Raw genomic sequence first — 22320 nt, 5'->3', positions numbered from 1 at the left:
GTTGACAAAGAGGATATATGTGTCAGATGGAGAGAATGTGTGAGGAAAAGTTGACAAAGAGGATATATGTGTCAAAGGTGGAGGGAACAAGGGGAAGTGGAAGACCATATTGGAGGTGGAAGGATGGAATGAAAAAGATTTTGAGCATTCAGGGCCTGAACATACAGGAGGATGAGAGCCATGAAAGATATAGAGCAAATTAGAATGATGTCATACACCGAGGTGGGTGTACTGACAGTGGACTGACCCATGGCATGTGAAATATCTAGGGTAAACCACGGAAAGGTCTGTGGGGCCTGGATGTGGATAAGGAGCTGTGGTTTTGTTACATTACAAATGACAGCTAGAGACTGAGTGTGAATGAATGTGGCCTTTTTTTTGTCTGTTTTCCTGGCATTACCTTGCTGACGCAGGGGGTGGGGATGCTATTTTCTTGTGGGGCTGGGTAGTGCCAGGAATGGATGAAGGCAAGCAAGTATGAATATGTACATGTGTATATGTATGAATATGTGTATATGTTGATATATATGTATATGTACATGTATGTGCATTTATGTGATATAAATTATATGTTGTTTATTGAAGAATTTCTTTACTGTACTTACATGCATTTCTGATATTAAGCAGCTGACAATTTGCTTTTTCAACAGTGCTTCTGGTTTGATGTTTTGGTGAAAATTTGAGCATAACATTGCCTCCAAGCTCCTTGTGAGTGCAGATTTGTATTGCTTGTCTCATTCCAGATTTTTGTCATATGAAGACCTTTCACTTTGTCCCATCTTCATTACACTGCATTTGCATGGGTCGAACATCTTCAACTACATTTCAGACTAACTCTGGAGCTTGTCAGAGTTCCTTTCTCAATTAATGCAATTTCTTTATTTCTAAGTTTGAAGAACTGCTCTGTTTGATTTGTCAAATCCATTTAAAAGCTTGTATATCATTATGTATGTGGCGTAAAAGGAGATCAACCGTAGCAAGATGTTTGGAACTGTGCAGGAGTAAGAATGCTTGGAGATAGCTGTGCATGGTTCCAGTTATATTGATGGAGTTAATATTTTCATTATAGATACATGGGAAAATAGTCTTGGTGGCTGAGACTGTTAACATCCAGCTATTTAAAAACTTGAAAGTTGAGATCATGTCTTTTTCTACTCTCCTTTTCTGTGGTGTGCATCTTTTCAACCTTTGATCTTTTCCTGTAACCCCAGCTCTCTTAGTTCTCCAGTACCATCTTTGTTGCTCTCCTTAGAAATTCTATCCATCTTATCTCTGTTGCCTGTTCCCAACTAGAACTCCCTCAAAGGGGTAGCCACAGCGATAGTTTCCTTGACTAGTGAATTCCATTGCCCCTTCTTGGCCTTTAGTGTCTCACCCTTAACAGGCCACTGGTAGAGGGCAAACTCTAACGCTGTTTGCAGAGGCTCCTAGCTAATGTTCATATTGGCTATGTACTATCTGCTGTTCCTACCTGCTGCTTTTACCTAAGGTTTCTGCCTATTGCTCCTGCCTAAATGTACCTTCCTTCTGCTGTTTATTCCTCCTACCATTTTGCCAAAAGGCAGGGCTAGCACAAAGTACTCACCTCAAGAAAATCTATAGTTAAGAAGAATGAGATGTGTGAGGTAGGTGTTGTCAAGTGTTGTGTTATGTATGACCTGGAGAGATTGTATGTATGTGGACACAGTGCCACTAGTTCATGGTACAGGTGAGGCAGAAAGAATAGACAACTACCTGGGTCAGAGGAGTGTGACTTGACAATCACTGAAGTGCTGGTCCACTACACAGCCATCACTAACACACATACACATACAATATTCAGGCAGGTAGTATTGGTAATATACCTTCCTGGTTGTTGACTGCCTACCAACTACTCCCTATCTTAGAAATTCATTATTAGATTACTCAAGTGAGATGGCCAAACATGAAATTGATATTCTAGTTTAAGTATGTTATAGATAGGATGTAGTTTATTGAAATATCTTACCTATATCCTTAAATGCAGTTCTGATATTAAGCAGCTGACAGTTTGCTTGTGATATGGTGTTTTGGCAATTGTTTGGACATAGTGTTGACTCTCTAAACCCCTTTTAATTACAGGTTCATGTTGCTTGTTTCCTGGCAGATGTTAGTCATGTCAGAACCTTCTTTCATTGTGTCCCAACTTCATCTCATTGCATTTGCATAAGTTCAACTTCTTCAACCTTGAGTCAAGCTAACTGTGGAGCTCATCAGAGTGTGTTTGCCAGTTTATGTAATATCTTTTATTTTTTATTTTGAAGAACCGTTAAATATCTGATTTATCAAGTTCATTTAAAAGTTTGTATATCATTATGTATGTTGGTAAAAGATCAACCATAGGAAGATGTTTGGAACTGTGCAGGGATAGGAATGCTTGGAGATGACATTTCATGGGCTGCTCATCATGATAGTTAGAGTTGATATAATGGTTTTAAATAGATGGGAAGATAATCTGTTTGTCAATAAGTTTCTTAAGATGGAGGTTTTAAGCTGATGATCATTTTCATTTCTGCATCATTTGTGATGAGTTTGTATCTCAACACAAAAATTTACTGTAGTTTCACATAAGAGGTTCATTATCAAAAGTCTTTAATTGCTTTAAGGAATTATGAAAGAAGTATCATTATTCATGTGGAATATTTATTTGTTGAATTTTGTATTCTTTTAATTTGATTTAAACATTCATGATCTCTGCACTTTATCCAGGAAACAGCTGAATTTATTGAGGAAGATCATTAACAGCCATGTGTGTGTCTTGTTCACCGTAAATTTTTAGTATTTTAGAAAATATTGCATCATTGATTTTATTTCTCTCTGATGTTTCTCACTTAGCAGGCAATTTTAGGATGCTTATTCCTTTTCTGAGGAGAGGTTAGAACTTAAAGACTAGTTTTGTTCCAAGGCTTTGTTGATGGTCAATAGGCAAGACTAAATTTTCTTTCAAAGTCTTTTAGGGCTTGAAACAACTTATGGGTCTTTCAAGATGATGCTTTGCCTTGTTCACTTAGGATTCTGGAGAATTGCATGTCAGACAGTCTTTTTTTCATTTACTTAGTATTATTCAGCCGGTCTTCTTTTTGTACAGGAAATGATTTCACTAACTTTTTTATGTAATGATTCTGTTGGTTTCAAGGAACACAGGGTTAGATTGTTCACCTCTAACATACAGTTTCAAGGGTGTTACAGTTATTCTGGTGAGGCTAGTAATATTCCATAAGTTTTTAAACATTAAAACATGGCCCATATTCTTATAAGAAATCTTTTCTTTATTTCTCAACTTTTGAATTGTATCTTAACTGCTGGCTGTTACTCAGAATTTTGTCTTCCAAAGAGGATTCTTCATATTAAACCAAAAACTTGATTGAGACATTCTGCTGGAAAACTGATAATAATGAAATTTCTTATTCTTTGATTAGTGCTGAGATGTTTCCTCACATGATCTGAGGATAGATTGGTACATTCTGCATATTCTGTATAAATTTTCTTGAACTGTTCATGTATTATGTAATCTGATCTTAAGTAGCTGTTTCAAATTTAATAAAAAGATAGTATCTGGTGTTTAGGGTAAGTAACTTTCTTGCATTTTGTAAGATGGTTTTTTTTGTATTTGCAAAAGCATCATGCACCGCTCTATTTTAAAACATTTTCCAACAGACCTGTGAGCATGAATATGACAAGTGGGAAGACTTGTAGTTATTAAGAATGTAATCTGTTCTTGACAAAGCCTTAATGTTAGCATGATGTAGAGGACTTCTCATCTCTTCTTTCCAGATTCTTAGGTGTCTGTATTACAGATACAGATCAACTGTCTGATAGGGTCTTACTTCTCTTAGTCCTACAAAACACATATGGTAATGAGCTTTTTAATTGGCAGATCATGAAACATAACTTATATGAGCATATTCTGAAACTGCAGTCTTCTAGCCACATGTTTCCAACTCAAGCAAGGCTAGGGCAAGGAGCAATTTTTGAGCAAGAATGCTCTGTCAAGAAGAAATCTTCTCATTCGTTGAAGTAGCTCTTCTTTCACAATAGGACTCAAGTGGAAGAGACTGTTTCAAATTCATTTCAAAATCTTGATTTTCTGAAGAACCTTTGATTTTGATTTTTTAATGTGGTTGAACATCAAATTACAGTCTTGCACAAAGACAAAACTTTTACTTAAGAGGTGCAGAAGTATGATCAGTCAGTGCTTTACCCGAGACAGTATTATAAGAATCAGTTTATATTGCCTGTCAGTTGACCATACTGTAATTATAAAAGTTTTAGCCAACAGCAAATCTGTTATAAGTATTGGTATTTAGATAATTCTACATCTTGAATTCTAGAATTTTTAGTCATTTCATGTTTAAAGTTAGAAATGTTTAAAGTGTAGTTTGACTAAGCATTTCTTTCTGACCTCTGATGGTAATATTCAGATTTGAGGAACAAATTTTTGTCTCTTATGTAACAAAAACCCTCTCACCTTTGATATCCACCTAAACTTAGAAATTGTTCTTTCTAGTAACATAAATGTGTATATTATGATTTTGTGAGATTTATGATGTGAGCATATTGATGGCTAAAATTTATGGTCATTTTCCACATTTTGTTAACCTTTTGGGGACAATTTTACTGCAGCCTTAGTAGTATAGTGCAATTAGCATTGTCATTTATACTAATAGTTCCTTTTCAAGTAAAAGAAAATTGTATGTCACTCCCACAAAAGTCTTTACTCTGATTTTTCCCTCATTGTGATAATTTCTACCCCAGCCTCATAACTACTTTCTCATCTGTTACCTCCTTTCCAGGTAACTCAGACTTTGAGAATAATGTGGCTACACCAAGTTCTCCTACGAGCCAATTACTACAAGAATATGAAATGCATCTACGGAATACATTAGCGAAGGGTATGGATGCTGAGAGCTACAGTTTGCACACCTTCGAAGCCCTTCTCACTCAGAGCATGGAAAATCTGGGTAGGATTATACTAAACTTTTGTACTTTGATTTAGTATTTAGTCTATAGGCAAAGATGAAATATTGTGCCTTAAAGTAGTACTCTTTAAAATATAAAAGTTGTGATTAAGATTTGGGTAGTCATATGATATTTTTGTATATGGCCAAAAACCTGTATAATCATTTCATTATTCTAGATGGCCTGTTATTGAATTGCCTCATGTTCATTTTTTCCAACAAATTTATATCAGTGTTTTAGATGGATACTTCCAGATGTAAGAAAGAAACACTAGCATATCCATGGACAGATTACAGTGCAAAACTGTCTCTTGTCATCCTTCAGGGTATCTGCAACAGTCTGAAATACCAAAGTGGGTTATGTTGCTAGATAAGTGTTTTTATATACACTTAGAATCCTTTTAGGTATAGGTAAGAGTGTTGGGATATTTATGAGACAGTATTTAGAGAGACAATTTGTCAGGGGAAGGGAATTTTAGCATTCCTCATATTCCAAGTCCAACTTGAACTTTTTTGAGATAGTATATGGAACTGACTCTGAAAAATTATTGCATTTGCTCTTCAACTGTTCCTGCTTTTAGAAAGTGATAAGACAGGAGGGGAGGATTTTCAGCACCCTCACCCTTCATATGCCCCTCTTAAGTGCTTTCAGTGATATATGGGATTTAAGAGTGAGTATTAGGGATATATAGAATTATGAAAAAGGGAAGATGACCAAATTATGCAAAAGCTAAATAAGCTAAATTTTTAACTTATTTAGGTATCCAATTTCAAGTTTTTATAAGAAATTAAATTTTTTGTTAACTTTTGTTCTTATATGCATCTTTATTGTCCTCTTCTTACTTAAAAAATATTCTCTCTACATAGATTATCTTTAGATATATATATTACTAGTCTCAGATGTTTCTCTCGTATACTGTCTCTTTTTTTTTATTTCCTTCATTTTTTTACCTGCTTTTGCAGGTATTTTATTAGTTCATTAGGTGTAACGGAAAAAAAAACTGTGGCTATAAGTAGATGAATGTCACAGTAATGTCCTTTCCATGCTTACAGAGTTTTTCATGAAGAATATCCTTGATGCATTACACAGCTCCTCATATCTGTTGTATCTCTTTCTCCTCTTTTTCTCTCTTTACCTACTTCCACTCATGTCAAGCATATGTATTATCTTACCAATGAGTTTTTGTTGCACATACCTATAGATATATTCACCACAATTTTTCTAACATGTTTCTTGTGACCTCTCAGTTCACTTTTTTAATTCTAATGATGAGCTTTTTTGAAGGCATTTTTCTCAGTTACTGAACACTTTTAATCTTTCAGTAAGTTCTGCACTGTAGAATTACAGGGCATGCATGCATTTTGTACCTCTTAACTCATATTATTCCTGATTCTATTTTCAGTTGCATGGCTTCACTTGGTATCCTGTATTTCAATTTTTTTTTCGTTATTTTTTTAAGAAATGCACTGCTCTCGTTGTGACCTCTTCTAAATCTGTTCAACCAATTTTCAGAAATATCTAACTAAGCCATAACATGATTAATTTAGGTTAATGATGAGCAAAAGACTCAGCTGGTAGGCCATGCTGAATACAGCATGCTGTCACATCTGAACTACTACATGTGTAATAAAAGTGCAAAGAGCTGATAAGCATTCAAGAAAATGAATAACAAATGATCTGATTGTGAAAAAATATAATACTCTGAATGCAAAAGTGAATCATGACATCTGAGACAAAAGTTCACTGACTGTATTTGAAAGGATTCAGTTGTTAATGGCAAAAAAACTGTAATTATAAAGAAAGCATGAAAAGAAATGGAAGAAGTAAGAAAGTGAATGCAAAAATTGTGTAATGAAGTAAGTATATATATATATATATATATATATATATATATATATATATATATATATATTTTTTTTTTTTTTTTTTTATACTTTGTCGCTGTCTCCCGCGTTTGCGAGGTAGCGCAAGGAAACAGACGAAAGAAATGGCCCAACCCCCCCCATACACATGCATATACATACGTCCACACACGCAAATATACATACCTACACAGCTTTCCATGGTTTACCCCAGACGCTTCACACGCCCTGATTCAATCCACCGTCAACACGTCAACCCCGGTATACCACATCGCTCCAATTCACTCCACTCCTTGCCCTCCCCTCACCCTCCTGCATGTTCAGGCCCCGACCACACAAAATCTCCTCCACTCCATCCTTCCACCCCCAATTTGGTCTCCCTCTTCTCCTTGCTCCCTCCACCTCCGACACATATATCCTCCTGGTCAATCTTTCCTCACTCATCCTCTCCATGCGCCCAAACCACTTCAAAACACCCTCCTCTGCTCTCTCAACCACGCTCTTTTTATTTCCACACATCTCTCTTACCCTTACGTTACTCACTCGATCAAACCACCTCACACCAAACATCTCATTTCCAGCACATCCATCCTCCTGCGCACAACTCTATCCATAGCCCATGCCTCGCAACCATACAACATTGTTGGAACCACTATTCCTTCAAACATACCCATTTTTGCTTTCCGAGATAATGTTCTCGACTTCCACACATTCTTCAAGGCTCCCAGGATTTTCGCCCCCTCCCCCACCCTATGATCCACTTCCGCTTCCATGGTTCCATCCGCTGCCACATCCACTCCCAGATATCTAAAGCACTTTACTTCCTCCAGTTTTTCTCCATTCAAACTTACCTCCCAATTGACTTGACCCTCAACCCTACTGTACCTAATTACCTTGCTCTTATTCACATTTACTCTTAACTTTCTTCTCTCACACACTTTACCAAACTCAGTCACCAGCTTCTGCAGTTTCTCACATGAATCAGCCACCAACGCTGTATCATCAGCGAACAACAACTGACTCACTTCCCAAGCTCTCTCATCCCCAACAGACTTCATACTTGCCCCTCTTTCCGAAACTCTTGCATTCACCTCCCTAACAACCCCATCCATAAACAAATCAAACAACCATGGAGACATCACACACGCCTGCCGCAAACCTACATTCACTGAGAACCAATCACTTTCCTCTCTTCCTACATGTACACATGCCTTACATCCTCGATAAAAACTTTTCACTGCTTCTAACAACTTGCCTCCCACACCATATATTCTTAATACCTTCCACAGAGCATCTCTATCAACTCTATCATATGCCTTCTCCAGATCCATAAATGCTACATACAAATCCATTTGCTTTTCTAAGTATTTCTCACATACATTCTTTAAAGCAAACACCTGATCCACACATCCTCTACCACTTCTGAAACCACACTGCTCTTCCCCAGTCTGATGCTCTGTACATGCCTTCACCCTCTCAATCAATACCCTCCCATATAATTTACCAGGAATACTCAACAAACTTATACCTCTGTAATTTGAGCACTCACTCTTATCCCCTTTGCCTTTGTACAATGGCACTATGCACGCATTCCGCCAATCCTCAGGCACCTCACCATGAGTCATACATACATTAAATAACCTTACCAACCAGTCAATAATACAGTCACCCACTTTTTTTAATAAATTCCACTGCAATACCATCCAAACCTGCTGCCTTGCCGGCTTTCATCTTCCGCAAAGCTTTTACTACCTCTTCTCTGTTTACCAAATCATTTTCCCTAACCTTCTCACATTGCACACCACCTCGACCAAAACACCCTATATCTGCCACTCTATCATCAAACACATTCAACAGACCTTCAAAATACTCACTCCATCTCCTTCTCACATCACCACTATTTGTTATCACCTCCCCATTTGCGCCCTTTACTGAAGTTCCCATTTGCTCCCTTGTCTTACGCACTTTATTTACCTCCTTCCAGAACATCTTTTTATTCTCCCTAAAATTTAATGATACTCTCTCACCCCAACTCTCATTTGCCCTCTTTTTCACCTCTTCCACCTTTCTCTTGACCTCCTGTCTTTTTCTTTTATACATCTCCCACTCAATTGCATTTTTTCCCTGCAAAAATCGTCCAAATGCCTCTCTCTTCTCTTTCACTAATAATCTTACTTCTTCATCCCACCACTCACTACCCTTTCTAATCAACCCACCTCCCACTCTTCTCATGCCACAAGCATCTTTTGCGCAATCCATCACTGATTCCCTAAATACATCCCATTCCTCCCCCACTCCCCTTACTTCCATTGTTCTCACCTTTTTCCATTCTGTACTCAGTCTCTCCTGGTACTTCCTCACACAAGTCTCCTTCCCAAGCTCACTTACTCTCACCACCCTCTTCACCCCAACATTCACTCTTCTTTTCTGAAAACCCATACAAATCTTCACCTTAGCCTCCACAAGATAATGATCAGACATCCCTCCAGTTTCACCTCTCAGCACATCAACATCCAAAAGTCTCTCTTTCGCGCGCCTGTCAATTAACACGTAATCCAATAACGCTCTCTGGCCATCTCTCCTACTTACATACGTATACTTATGTATATCTCGCTTTTTAAACCAGGTATTCCCAATCTCCAGTCCTTTTTCAGCACATAAATCTACAGGCCCTTCACCATTTCCATTTACAACACTGAACACCCCATGTATACCAATTATTCCCTCAACTGCCACATTACTCACCTTTGCATTCAAATCACCCATCACTATAACCCGGTCTCGTGTATCAAAACCACCAACACACTCATTCAGCTGCTCCCAAAACACTTGCCTCTCATGATCTTTCTTCTCATGCCCAGAGAAGAGGTCGTAAAAGCTTTGCGGAAGATGAGAGCCGGCAAGGCAGCAGGTTTGGATGGTATTACAGTGGAATTTATTAAAAAAGGGGGTGACTGTATTATTGACTGGTTGGTAAGGTTATTTAATGTATGTATGACTCATGGTGAGGTGCCTGAGGATTGGCGAAATGCGTGCATAGTGCCATTGTACAAAGGCAAAGGGGATAAGAGTGAGTGCTCAGATTTCAGAGGTATAAGTTTGTTGAGTATTCCTGGTAAATTATATGGGAGGGTATTGATTGAGAGGGTGAAGGCATGTACAGAGCATCAGATTGGGGAAGAGCAGTGTGGTTTCAGAAGTGGTAGAGGATGTGTGGATCAGGTGTTTGCTTTGAAGAATGTATGTGAGAAATACTTAGAAAAGCAAATGGATTTGTATGTAGCATTTATGGATCTGGAGAAGGCATATGATAGAGATGATAGAGATGCTCTGTGGAAGGTATTAAGAATATATGGTGTGGGTGGCAAGTTGTTAGAAGCAGTGAAAAGTTTTTATCGAGGATGTAAGGCATGTGTACGTGTAGGAAGAGAGGAAAGTGATTGGTTCTCAGTGAAGGTAGGTTTGCAGCAGGGGTGTGTGATGTCTCCATGGTTGTTTAATTTGTTTATGGATGGGGTTGTTAGGGAGGTGAATGCAAGAGTTTTGGAAAGAGGGGCAAAAATGAAGTCTGTTGTGGATGAGAGAGCTTGGGAAGTGAGTCAGTTGTTTTTTGCTGATGGTGGCTGATTCATGTGAGAAAGTGCAGAAGCTGGTGACTGAGTTTGGTAAAGTGTGTGAAAGAAGAAAGTTAAGAGTAAATGTGAATAAGAGCAAGGTTATTAGGTACAGTAGGGTTGAAAGTCAAGTCAATTGGGAGGTAAGTTTGAATGGAGAAAAACTGGAGGAAGTAAAGTGTTTTAGATATCTGGGAGTGGATGTGGCAGCGGATGGAACCATGGAAGCGGAAGTGAATCATAGGGTGGGGGAGGGGGCGAAAATCCTGGGAGCCTTGAAGAATGTGTGGAAGTCAATAACATTATCTCGGAAAGCAAAAATGGGTATGTTTGAAGGAATAGTGTTCCAACAATGTTGTATGGTTGCGAGGCGTGGGCTATGGATAGAGTTGTGTGCAGGAGGGTGGATGTGCTGGAAATGAGATGTTTGAGGACAATGTGTGGTGTGAGGTGGTTTGATCGAGTAAGTAATGTAATGGTAAGAGAGATGTTTGGAAATAAAAAGAGCGTGGTTGAGAGAGCAGAAGAGGGTGTTTTGAAATGGTTTGGGCACATGGAGAGAATGAGTGAGGAAAGATTGACCAAGAGGATATATGTGTCGGAGGTGGAGGGAACGAGGAGAAGTGGGAGACCAAATTGGAGGTGGAAAGATGGAGTGAAAAATATTTTGTGTGATCGGGGCCTGAACATGCAGGAGGGTGAAAGGCAGGCAAGAAATAGAGTGAATTGGATCGATGTGGTATACCGGGGTTGACATGCTGTCAGTGGATTGAATCAGGGCATGTGAAGCATCTGGGGTAAACCATGGAAAGCTGTGTGGGGCCTGGATGTGGAAAGGGAGCTGTGGTTTTGGGCATTATTGCATGACAGCTAGAGACTGAGTGTGAACGAATGAGGCCTTTGTTGTCTTTTCCTAGCACTACCCCGCACACATGAGGGGGGAGGGGGATGGTATTCCATGTGTGGCGAGGTGGCGATGGGAATGAATAAAGGCAGACAGTGTGAATGGTGTGCATGGGTATATATGTATGTGTCTGTGTGTGTATATATATGTGTACATTGAGATGTATAGGTATGTATATTTGCGTGTGTGGACGTGTGTGTATATACATGTGTATGGGGGTGGGTTGGGCCATTTCTTTCGTCTGTTTCCTTGCGCTACCTCGCAAACGCAGGAGACAGCGACAAAGGAAAATAAAAAAAATATATACATATATATATATATATATATACAGAAAAAAATCATGAAAACAAATCAGAAAGAGTAAATGAGTATATTAGTTTATACCACACAAGTTAAAACACATTGGCACAGCAGGGCTATTGTATGTTGTATATCTGATCAAAAAGTACCCAGAAAATTTTATGTATAAAAGAAATCAAAGGAAAACAACCAAAGTCATTTATGATAAATGAGAATATAGTGAGTGAAGATTCAAATTCTGGAGGTACTGCCATTTTGAGGGACATTCAACTGAATAGAAAGCAACAAGGATGGAGGGCAGTCTATTCAGGACAACTGTAAGTTCAGACACATAAAGGAGCATGAGCAGTCAGAGCAGAATCAGAAAAGACTACCTAATGGAAATTAAAAAAACAACGTAATTGAGGTATTGGTAGATACAGCACATGATCAGCAAACTGAAAAACATTTCAAATGCTACAAGCCAGACATCAAGGAGCAGTTAACAAAATATAAAACAGGATGATGATAGCAAATAAACAGACAAGAAAATCTGGTAGAAAAAGCCAAATACAACCACAAAATAAAGTCTGTCATGATTCATCACAAGTTTTTTAAGTTCTTAAATGCATTAGCATTTACAAAATAAATACTTATATTTTAGTATTTTGTCATGTTGCCTGTAGCTTTGATGATCTGTTTCAACCTGCTTGTCATCAAATCTGATGACTTCCTGAGGTATTTATTCCATATCTTGTGTCCATATCATTTTGATTTTGTTTTGCAGTCTGGGCACTGATGCAGTGTTGCACAATTATATCTTGCTTTTTTCTCATCACATTCCACTATTTTTTACTGGATTTTGATCAGATGAGTGGCCTGGTCAGTTCAACACTAATGTATCTATGGATTACATTACTGTTCTTGCTCTGGGGCAGTAGGTGAACTGTTTTGCAGGAAGGTATTGGTATCATGGAAATTATGAAAAACAAAACCAAATTAGCATTCAGCACTGTTTTTAACATCCTGCAATATTGTTACAGGTTTTAGAGAGCAACTGCAGCCCTCCTCAACCCATCATTGCTAAAACACTCCAACACCATCACATAATTAGGATACTATACTGTTTTCAGTGTTTGATGAGGCAAATAATGGCTGCCTTTACTTAACTGTCTCACTTATCCATGCCTTGTTGTGATGTGCTTGAATGAAGTTTCACTGCACAACACTTCACACTCCTGTGAAGCTGTAGTCTTTATATTTACTGGAAAAAGCTTAGTGCTTCATATGCATCTGATGTATGAGAAGAGTTTTTTGGCAGCACAACATGGTAGCACTCAGATTCTTCTGCAAGCAGTGTTGCATCATTCTCTGACACCCCAGCAAGGATTTTGGGGTCTTTTATTTCAGTTGAGCTACAGATGGGGATAGGTTTTTCAACACCTTACACTTCATCAGATTATCAGTTGCCATATCGGTCTTTCTAGGTTCACTAGATCCAGCTTTTTAAGGAAGAATGACTTTATAAGGAAGCCCATGAGCTGAAGCAACTAGTGCCCAGATGATGGACTTGTCCTTGCCAGTACATCTTGAAATCTTGCTTTTATACACATTTTCTTTCTTCCAAGCAAGAATATGGCCCTTTTCTTTCAGGGATAACTTCTTAGGACCTTGGTTAGTTGATACAGGAGAAGTATCACTCAACAGAAAAAGCAAGTCATAGAAGGAGACTAAGAGTGGTTGGTGCTAGAGGGAGGCTGGAAACCTTTCCCTCCTGTATTACTTTCCAAGAGGAAGAACAGAGGAAAGCACCAGATAAGGATCTTTTATCCTTTAAGGCTCAGTCATTTGTTCTTGATACTACCTTCCTTACACAGGAAATAGTAAACATGTATGAAAAAAATTACTAAACACAAGGACAGCAAGCAAGATTTTCATCCCTTCGCTCTTGGTGTAACAGGGTAACTGTTAGTACAAATCATGCTCAGCTGACTTCAAAGATTATACACACTGCCATACATATGATATCACCACCATTACAGAGTCATATGATATTTTCAGCAGATAAAATCTGATGCATGAACTCCATATTCTAAACAGATTTTATTGTGGAAACTGGACTTTCTAGACAGCATGCATACACGAAAGAAATGTTAAGCATGAGCATATTTTGTTAACTTTTATTACTAAAGTTAAAGAACCATTCATTAAACAAATATGAAAAATAACTTTTATTACTAAAGGTAAAGAACCATTCATTAAACAGATATGAAAAATGTACTACTGAAAGTGGTACAGATCACAGAGAATAACTTGCATTTAAATGTATTAAATGTGTATGGGAATGCATGCCTGAAGGTGGACAGATGTGACACTGAAAGAGTGCTAGTCTCCAGTTGTGGGGAATGCAAGAACAAATGCAGTCAGATGAACCAATAAAACCCCTCAACTGCATACAGATAGAAATGAAGAAAATGAAGGAGAGGAAATGATAAGTGATGATAATGATTGTTTGGAACTGCACAACGTTCAGATTTCCTGTGCATCTAAATGAACTGGAAGTGGAAAACATATGAATGAGAAGTAAAGTAGCAGGGGAATGATATCAGAGGAATTGAGAGATATATGATTAAGGAAGGAAAGTGGGCTAGATAATAAGTTAGACAAGGAAAAAATAAGTGATTATGTTTTGGTAGTAAAGGAATCATGTTAGCACTATTTCAAACAGTTTAGAATGCTTCCTTATTGTTATGTACTAAGATTTATTCTTTTGTTTGTTTTAATGCAAAGATATACAGAATAGACAATTTTGGATTCACTCAAACAAATGTATGTAAACTTTTTAACTTATTTGGAGAATGCAAATGAGGCAGTAAATGTAGATTCTTGCATCTACCAACAGTAACAGAACTAGACAGGTATTCCAATGATAAGAAGTATTATAGCAAGTGGAAATTATCAGCAGCATACATAGAATTTGGATAAATGTGAGGGAGATATTAAATACAAGTACACCACCAATTTTCTGACACTCTTGGTTCCAAAGCCTTGCCGGATTAACCATTTTACCGGACCAACCGTGGTCACATGATCATAATTCATCAACACACCTCTAACCCACTAATTAAACATCTCCCATGTGTCTAAATTATACCATTGACTGCTAGAAATTTAAATTAAACAAATATTGAATGTAAATCAAATAAATGAATGAAATAATGCAGTTTCATCTGCATTATACACCTAATCAGGACTGAGAGGCTTGTCAGCTACAAGTTTAGCAAATTTATCCACAAACTTGGCAGCTCCTTTGTGATTTGCAGACTGCTTTTCTCTGCACACTTTATTCATGGGAATTCCACGACGCCTCTTGAATCTTTGAAGCCATCCTTCACTATAGTCATGCTCATGTTGTAATTTAAGTTCTTTATGGAACAACTTAGCCTGGTCCATTATCATGCTACCTGACAAGTCCACTCCGACACTGTCGAGACCATTCCATCATCACTCGATCTTTCAAAGTTTTTCTAATCATCATATGCTTCCTAGAATTGCTGTCTGCATAGAATTTCAATATTTTATCCCTTTGCTTCTTTGTATCATAAACAGTTGATGAACCAATACAGTAGATGTCACACCGAAACACCACAGTCCATTTTTTCAACAGTTCTACTTTATCTTGGATCGATATGGACTGGTGTTTACGTATGACACCACAACTGACACTCTCATATGTCTTAGAAGTCATAGCTAGGGTTAGGTTTAAGCAAAATAAGCTGAGAATCTCACAGAATTGCTTTGTCACCACCAACAAGTGCAGTGTAAAGAATTTAAATAAGTGCACCCTACACACAATGCCATCTGTGACCACCCAGTAAACTAGTCTGGTGGCTGCAGTAATTTCAAGATCCCACATGTAATCTGGACTAAAGGAGGCACCGAACCATCAGTTGCCAGAAATTTGGTGGTGTACCTGTATATTGGACATGAATGAACTGAAAAATATACAGAATCTACTCTAGAATAAACAGTGGAGTATGGAGAACAGAAGAAGATATGACAAATAGTTCTGGGATCAGCAAGAATATTACAAAAAAAAGTTGTAGGATGAGGAATACCAATTGTAAAAGAACTGATAGGTCAGGATGAGCATAGTTGGAACAAAATTGATAACATGAATACCATGGAATTTTTAGTGGTAGTGCCAATAGAACTGACATGAAACTTGATAAACCAGAAAGTGTAGAACAGTGCATCCAAGATGGTTGCACAGAGGAAGATCAGAGAGGCATAAACATAGAAAAGTCAGTGAAGGAAAATTGAGCCTTGGAAAGTAATGTATATGACCATACAAAGCTATATAATGATTTTAGACATAAGATTAACCATTATAATGAATGTAAAGACATGACAGCATGGAAACTTGGATTAATTTTAGAATTAGGGCTGAAGCAGATCAAAGAGGATATGAGACCATCAGAGCAGACAGAGAGATACCTAAGCAAGGTGATCCAACCTAAGTAACAAACTTAATGGAAATCAGACATTGAAATGATCACAAGATATGTGAATCAAAATTGTAGGCATATCAACACTAAAATAAGAACATAGTGACATACAGGGCACCAAAGACTATGTTGAGTGAGTTTTATGAAGTTATAAAGAAATACGAAAGTTGCTGGGAAATAGAAACAAACCTGAACCAATAGTAATATTGTCAGGTGACCGACTGTATAGAATGGGAGAAGAAAGAAATAGGGTATAGATTTGGATTAAAAGCAAGAGAAACTGCAAGGACAGATAAGAGGAAACAGTTAAGGACACTAAGAGACCTTCAACCTAAGATGTGTTAAAAAGAAACCAACAAAAAACCAAAAACCATTGAGCTTCTCTTCACTACTAACATGAGATTCATAGAGATATGAGGTCAATAAAACTAGTATCTCTACCTACATCATAGAAGGGTTACTAATTACAGAGTAAAAATAGGTATAAAGACAGAATGCTGCAAAATAAGTCTCAACATCCAGAATTTTTACTTTTGACAGTTGATTGTAGTGAAGTTAATAATTTGATAAATGCAAAGTTACAGGAAAACAAAAGGAAATAAAACTACTTTTTGCTAGAGTATAGAATGAATAATTGCAAGATCATAACCATATAAAAAGAAGTATGATGAGAGAAAATAATGAGACAGAGTGGATGTGCAATAAACACAGATAAAATTGAGGATCTAGAAGATGAAATAAATGCCAGCAGAAAATTAATGGAATTGTTTAACAAAGGAGAGAGGATAAGTAAGGAAAAGTAATTCAGAGCCTGGAACAAAATCCAAAAGTTCTATTTGCTTATAGTTAAAACAAACAACAATAAAACAATCAGAGATTGGGTGGGCACTATCTATGTTTCTATATCTCAGATACCTGTTCCCTCTGGGAACTCCCATCAAAAGTCTCCTCTTATCCTTGTCCTTACATGTCTCCTTCGCCTCCAGTGCACTTCAACTATATTTCCCCATGTCACAGGTGGTCTTTCTCTTACACTAACCCCTTTAATCATACTATCATATGCTGTCCTCATAAACTCCTCATCTTGTATTCTTTCCACATGCCCAAACCACCTACTACAGAAATCACCCAAGTAGAGAGTCTGCCAAATGCTAAATCAACCAATAGTAATCAGCTTTCAGCACAGAGATGAGAAATATAAGTGATGAACTATGTGGTAACTTTTTTGAGCATTCCCTGACAAATATATCAGCATGACAATTTAGAGAGAATTCAACACAGGACTTGTTGGATTACCAGCCATATTTGTAAAGCAATAAAGATGGCAGTAGTGAAGTTCCACACAATATTATTTAGGCAGAGCATAGACCAGTCTAATATTGCAGATGTGCACAAAATAGAATACATGACCCAGTACACAAGAGCAGATCAAAATTGATACCAAACAGTATAGACCAGTTAACCCAACTTCACACATAATTGAGTGGTAAGAAAAGCTATGGGTTTCCTAGTCATCAATGTTCTTGTAAATGAAGACCAGCATGGATTTGTGCCAGGAAAGTGCACATTAATGTACCAGTACTTCATAGCATGATATAACATGTGAATCTCTAATACAAAGAAAAAGACAGGACATTGTCTTTCTAGGCTTTCCAAAAGCTTTTTTGAAGCAAAGTATGGAGTGATATATATATATATACATATATATCATATATATATATATATATATATATATATATATATATATATATATATATTAATTTTTTTTATTATACTTTGTCGCTGTCTCCCGCGTTTGCGAGGTAGCGCAAGTAAACAGACGAAAGAAATGGCCCAACCCCCCCATACACATGTATATACATACGTCCACACACGCAAATATACATACCTACACAGCTTTCCATAGTTTACCCCAGACGCTTCACATGCCTTGATTCAATCCACTGACAGCACGTCAACCCCGGTATACCACATTGCTCCAATTCACTCTATTCCTTGCCCTCCTTTCACCCTCCTGCATGTTCAGGCCCCGATCACACAAAATCTTTTTCACTCCATCTTTCCACCTCCAATTTGGTCTCCCTCTTCTCCTCGTTCCCTCCACCTCCGACACATATATCCTCTTGGTCAATCTTTCCTCACTCATTCTCTCCATGTGCCCAAATCACTTCAAAACACCCTCTTCTGCTCTCTCAACCACGCTCTTTTTATTTCCACACATCTCTCTTACCCTTACGTTACTCACTCGATCAAACCACCTCACACCACACATTGTCCTCAAACATCTCATTTCCAGCACATCCATCCTCCTGCGCACTACTCTATCCATAGCCCACGCCTCGCAACCATACAACATTGTTGGAACCACTATTCCTTCAAACATACCCATTTTTGCTTTCCGAGATAATGTTCTCGACTTCCACACATTCTTCAAGGCCCCCAGAATTTTCGCGCCCTCCCCCACCCTATGATCCACTTCCGCTTCCATGGTTCCATCCGTTGCCAGATCCACTCCCAGATATCTAAAACACTTCACTTCCTCCAGTTTTTCTCCATTCAAACTCACCTCCCAATTGACTTGACCCTCAACCCTACTGTACCTAATAACCTTGCTCTTATTCACATTTACTCTTAACTTTCTTCTTCCACACACTTTACCAAACTCAGTCACCAGCTTCTCCAGTTTCTCACATGAATCAGCCACCAGCGCTGTATCATCAGCGAACAACAACTGACTCACTTCCCAAGCTCTCTCATCCCCAACAGACTTCATACTTGCCCCTCTTTCCAAAACTCTTGCATTCACCTCCCTAACAACCCCATCCATAAACAAATTAAACAACCATGGAGACATCACACACCCCTGCCGCAAACCTACATTCACTGAGAACCAATCACTTTCCTCTTCCTACACGTACACATGCCTTACATCCTCGATAAAAACTTTTCACTGCTTCTAACAACTTGCCTCCCACACCATATATTCTTAATACCTTCCACAGAGCATCTCTATCATCTCTATCATATGCCTTCTCCAGATCCATAAATGCTACATACAAATCCATTTGCTTTTCTAAGTATTTCTCACATACATTCTTCAAAGCAAACACCTGATCCACACATCCTCTACCACTTCTGAAACCACACTGCTCTTCCCCAATCTGATGCTCTGTACATGCCTTCACCCTCTCAATCAATACCCTCCCATATAATTTACCAGGAATACTCAACAAACTTATACCTCTGTAATTTGAGCACTCACTCTTATCCCCTTTGCCTTTGTACAATGGCACTATGCACACATATATATTATTATTTTTTTTTATTATACTTTGTCTGTCTCCCGCGTTTGCGAGGTAGCGCAAGGAAACAGACGAAAGAAATGGCCCAACCCCCCCCCCATACACATGTATATACATACGTCCACACACGCAAATATACATACCTACACAGCTTTCCATGGTTTACCCCAGACGCTTCACATGCCTTGCTTCAATCCACTGACAGCACGTCAACCCCGGTATACCACATCGCTCCAATTCACTCTATTCCTTGCCCTCCTTTCACCCTCCTGCATGTTCAGGCCCCGATCACACAAAATCTTTTTCACTCCATCTTTCCACCTCCAATTTGGTCTCCCTCTTCTCCTTGTTCCCTCCACCTCCGACACATATATCCTCTTGGTCAATCTTTCCTCACTCATCCTCTCCATGTGCCCAAACCACTTCAAAACACCCTCTTCTGCTCTCTCAACCACGCTCTTTTTATTTCCACACATCTCTCTTACCCTTACGTTACTCACTCGATCAAACCACCTCACACCACACATTGTCCTCAAACATCTCATTTCCAGCACATCCATCCTCCTGCTCACAACTCTATCCATAGCCCACGCCTCGCAACCATACAACATTGTTGGAACCACTATTCCTTCAAACATACCCATTTTTGCTTTCCTAGATAATGTTCTCGACTTCCACACATTCTTCAAGGCCCCCAGGATTTTCGCCCCCTCCCCCACCCTATGATCCACTTCCGCTTCCATGGTTCCATATATATATAGAGTTGATAGAGATGCTCTGTGGAAGGTATTAAGAATATATGGTGTGGGAGGAAAGTTGTTAGAAGCAGTGAAAAGTTTTTATCGAGGATGTAAGGCATGTGTACGTGTAGGAAGAGAGGAAAGTGATTGGTTCTCAGTGAATGTAGGTTTGCGGCAGGGGTGTGTGATGTCTCCATGGTTGTTTAATTTGTTTATGGATGGGGTTGTTAGGGAGGTAAATGCAAGAGTTTTGGAAAGAGGGGCAAGTATGAAGTCTGTTGGGGATGAGAGAGCTTGGGAAGTGAGTCAGTTGTTGTTCGCTGATGATACAGCGCTAGTGGCTGATTCATGTGAGAAACTGCAGAAGCTGGTGACTGAGTTTGGTAAAGTGTGTGGAAGAAGAAAGTTAAGAGTAAATGTGAATAAGAGCAAGGTTATTAGGTACAGTAGGGTTGAGGGTCAAGTCAATTGGGAGGTGAGTTTGAATGGAGAAAAACTGGAGGAATTGAAGTGTTTTAGATATCTGGGAGTGGATCTGGCAGCGGATGGAATCATGGAAGCGGAAGTGGATCATAGGGTGGGGGAGGGGGCGAAAATTCTGGGGGCCTTGAAGAATGTGTGGAAGTCGAGAACATTATCTCGGAAAGCAAAAATGGGTATGTTTGAAGGAATAGTGGTTCCAACAATGTTGTATGGTTGCGAGGCGTGGGCTATGGATAGAGTAGTGCGCAGGAGGATGGATGTGCTGGAAATGAGATGTTTGAGGACAATGTGTGGTGTGAGGTGGTTTGATCGAGTGAGTAACGTAAGGGTAAGAGAGATGTGTGGAAATAAAAAGAGCGTGGTTGAGAGAGCAGAAGAGGGTGTTTTGAAGTGGTTTGGGCACATGGAGAGGATGAGTGAGGAAAGATTGACCAAGAGGATATATGTGTCAGAGGTGGAGGGAGCAAGGAGAAGAGGGAGACCAAATTGGAGGTGGAAAGATGGAGTGAAAAAGATTTTGTGTGATCGGGGCCTGAACATGCAGGAGGGTGAAAGGAGGGCAAGGAATAGAGTGAATTGGAGCGATGTGGTATACCGGTGTTGACGTGCTGTCAGTGGATTGAATCAAGGGCATGTGAAGCGTCTGGGGTAAACCATGGAAAGCGGTGTAGGTATGTATATTTGCGTGTGTGGACGTATGTATATACATGTGTATGGGGGGGGTGTTGGGCCATTTCTTTCGTCTGTTTCCTTGCTCTACCTCGCAAATGCGGGAGACAGCGACAAAGTATTAAAAAAAAAAAATATATATATATATATCATTTCTTTCATACTATTAGCCATTTTCCGCATTAGCAAGTTAGCGTTAAGAACAGAGGGCTGGACCTTTGCGGAAAATCCTCACCTAGCCCCCTTCTCTGTTCCTTCTTTTGGAAAATTAAAAGAAAAAAATGAGAGGGGAGGATTTCCAGCCCCCCACTCCCTTCCCTTTTAGTCGCCTTCTACGACATGCAGGGAATACGTGGGAAGTATTCTTTCTCCCCTATCCCCAGGGATATATATATATATATATATATATATATATATATATATATATATATATATATATATATATATATAGTGGGAGATGTATAAAAGAAAGAGACAGGAGGTCAAGAGAAAGGGGTAAGAGGTGAAAAAGAGGGCAAATGAGAGTTGGGGTGAGAGAGTATCATTAAATTTTAGGGAGAATAAAAAGATGTTCTGGAAGGAGGTAAATAAAGTGAGTATGACAAGGCAGCAAATGGGAACTTCAGTGAAGGGCGCAAATGGGGAGGTGATAACAAGTAGTGGTGATGTGAGAAGGAGATGGAGTGAGTATTTTGAGGGTTTGTTGAATGTGTTTGATGATAGAGTGGCAGATATAGGATGTTTTGTTCGACGTGGTGTGCAAAGTGAGAGGGTTAGGGAAAATGATTTGGTAAACAGAGAAGAGGTAGTAAAAGCTTTGCGGAAGATGAAAGCCAGCAAGGCAGCAGGTTTGGATGGTATTGCAGTGGAATTTATTAAAAAAGGGGGTGACTGTATTATTGACTGGTTGGTAAGGTTATTTAATGTATGTATGACTCATGGTGAGGTGCCTGAGGATTGGCGGAATGCGTGCATAGTGCCA

General features: G+C 38.8%; 1 protein-coding gene across 10 annotated transcripts in view; it reads left to right on the top strand.

Moving 5' to 3' along the window:
* The window catches only part of sif (still life), a 1536257-nt gene that overhangs the window by 212559 nt on the left and 1301378 nt on the right, over positions 1-22320 (top strand). For all 10 annotated transcript variants that reach the window (XM_071677265.1, XM_071677235.1, XM_071677256.1 and 7 more), the window contains one exon: positions 4812-4979. In XM_071677265.1, coding sequence (XP_071533366.1) covers positions 4812-4979 — 168 coding nt within the window. The remainder of the gene's footprint in view (positions 1-4811; positions 4980-22320) is intronic.

The sequence above is a fragment of the Panulirus ornatus genome, chromosome 2, assembly GCF_036320965.1.
Source record: "Panulirus ornatus isolate Po-2019 chromosome 2, ASM3632096v1, whole genome shotgun sequence".
NCBI lineage: Eukaryota > Metazoa > Arthropoda > Malacostraca > Decapoda > Palinuridae > Panulirus > Panulirus ornatus.
Note: the sequence above shows the minus strand (reverse complement) of the source record. Positions and strands in the feature narration are given on the sequence as shown.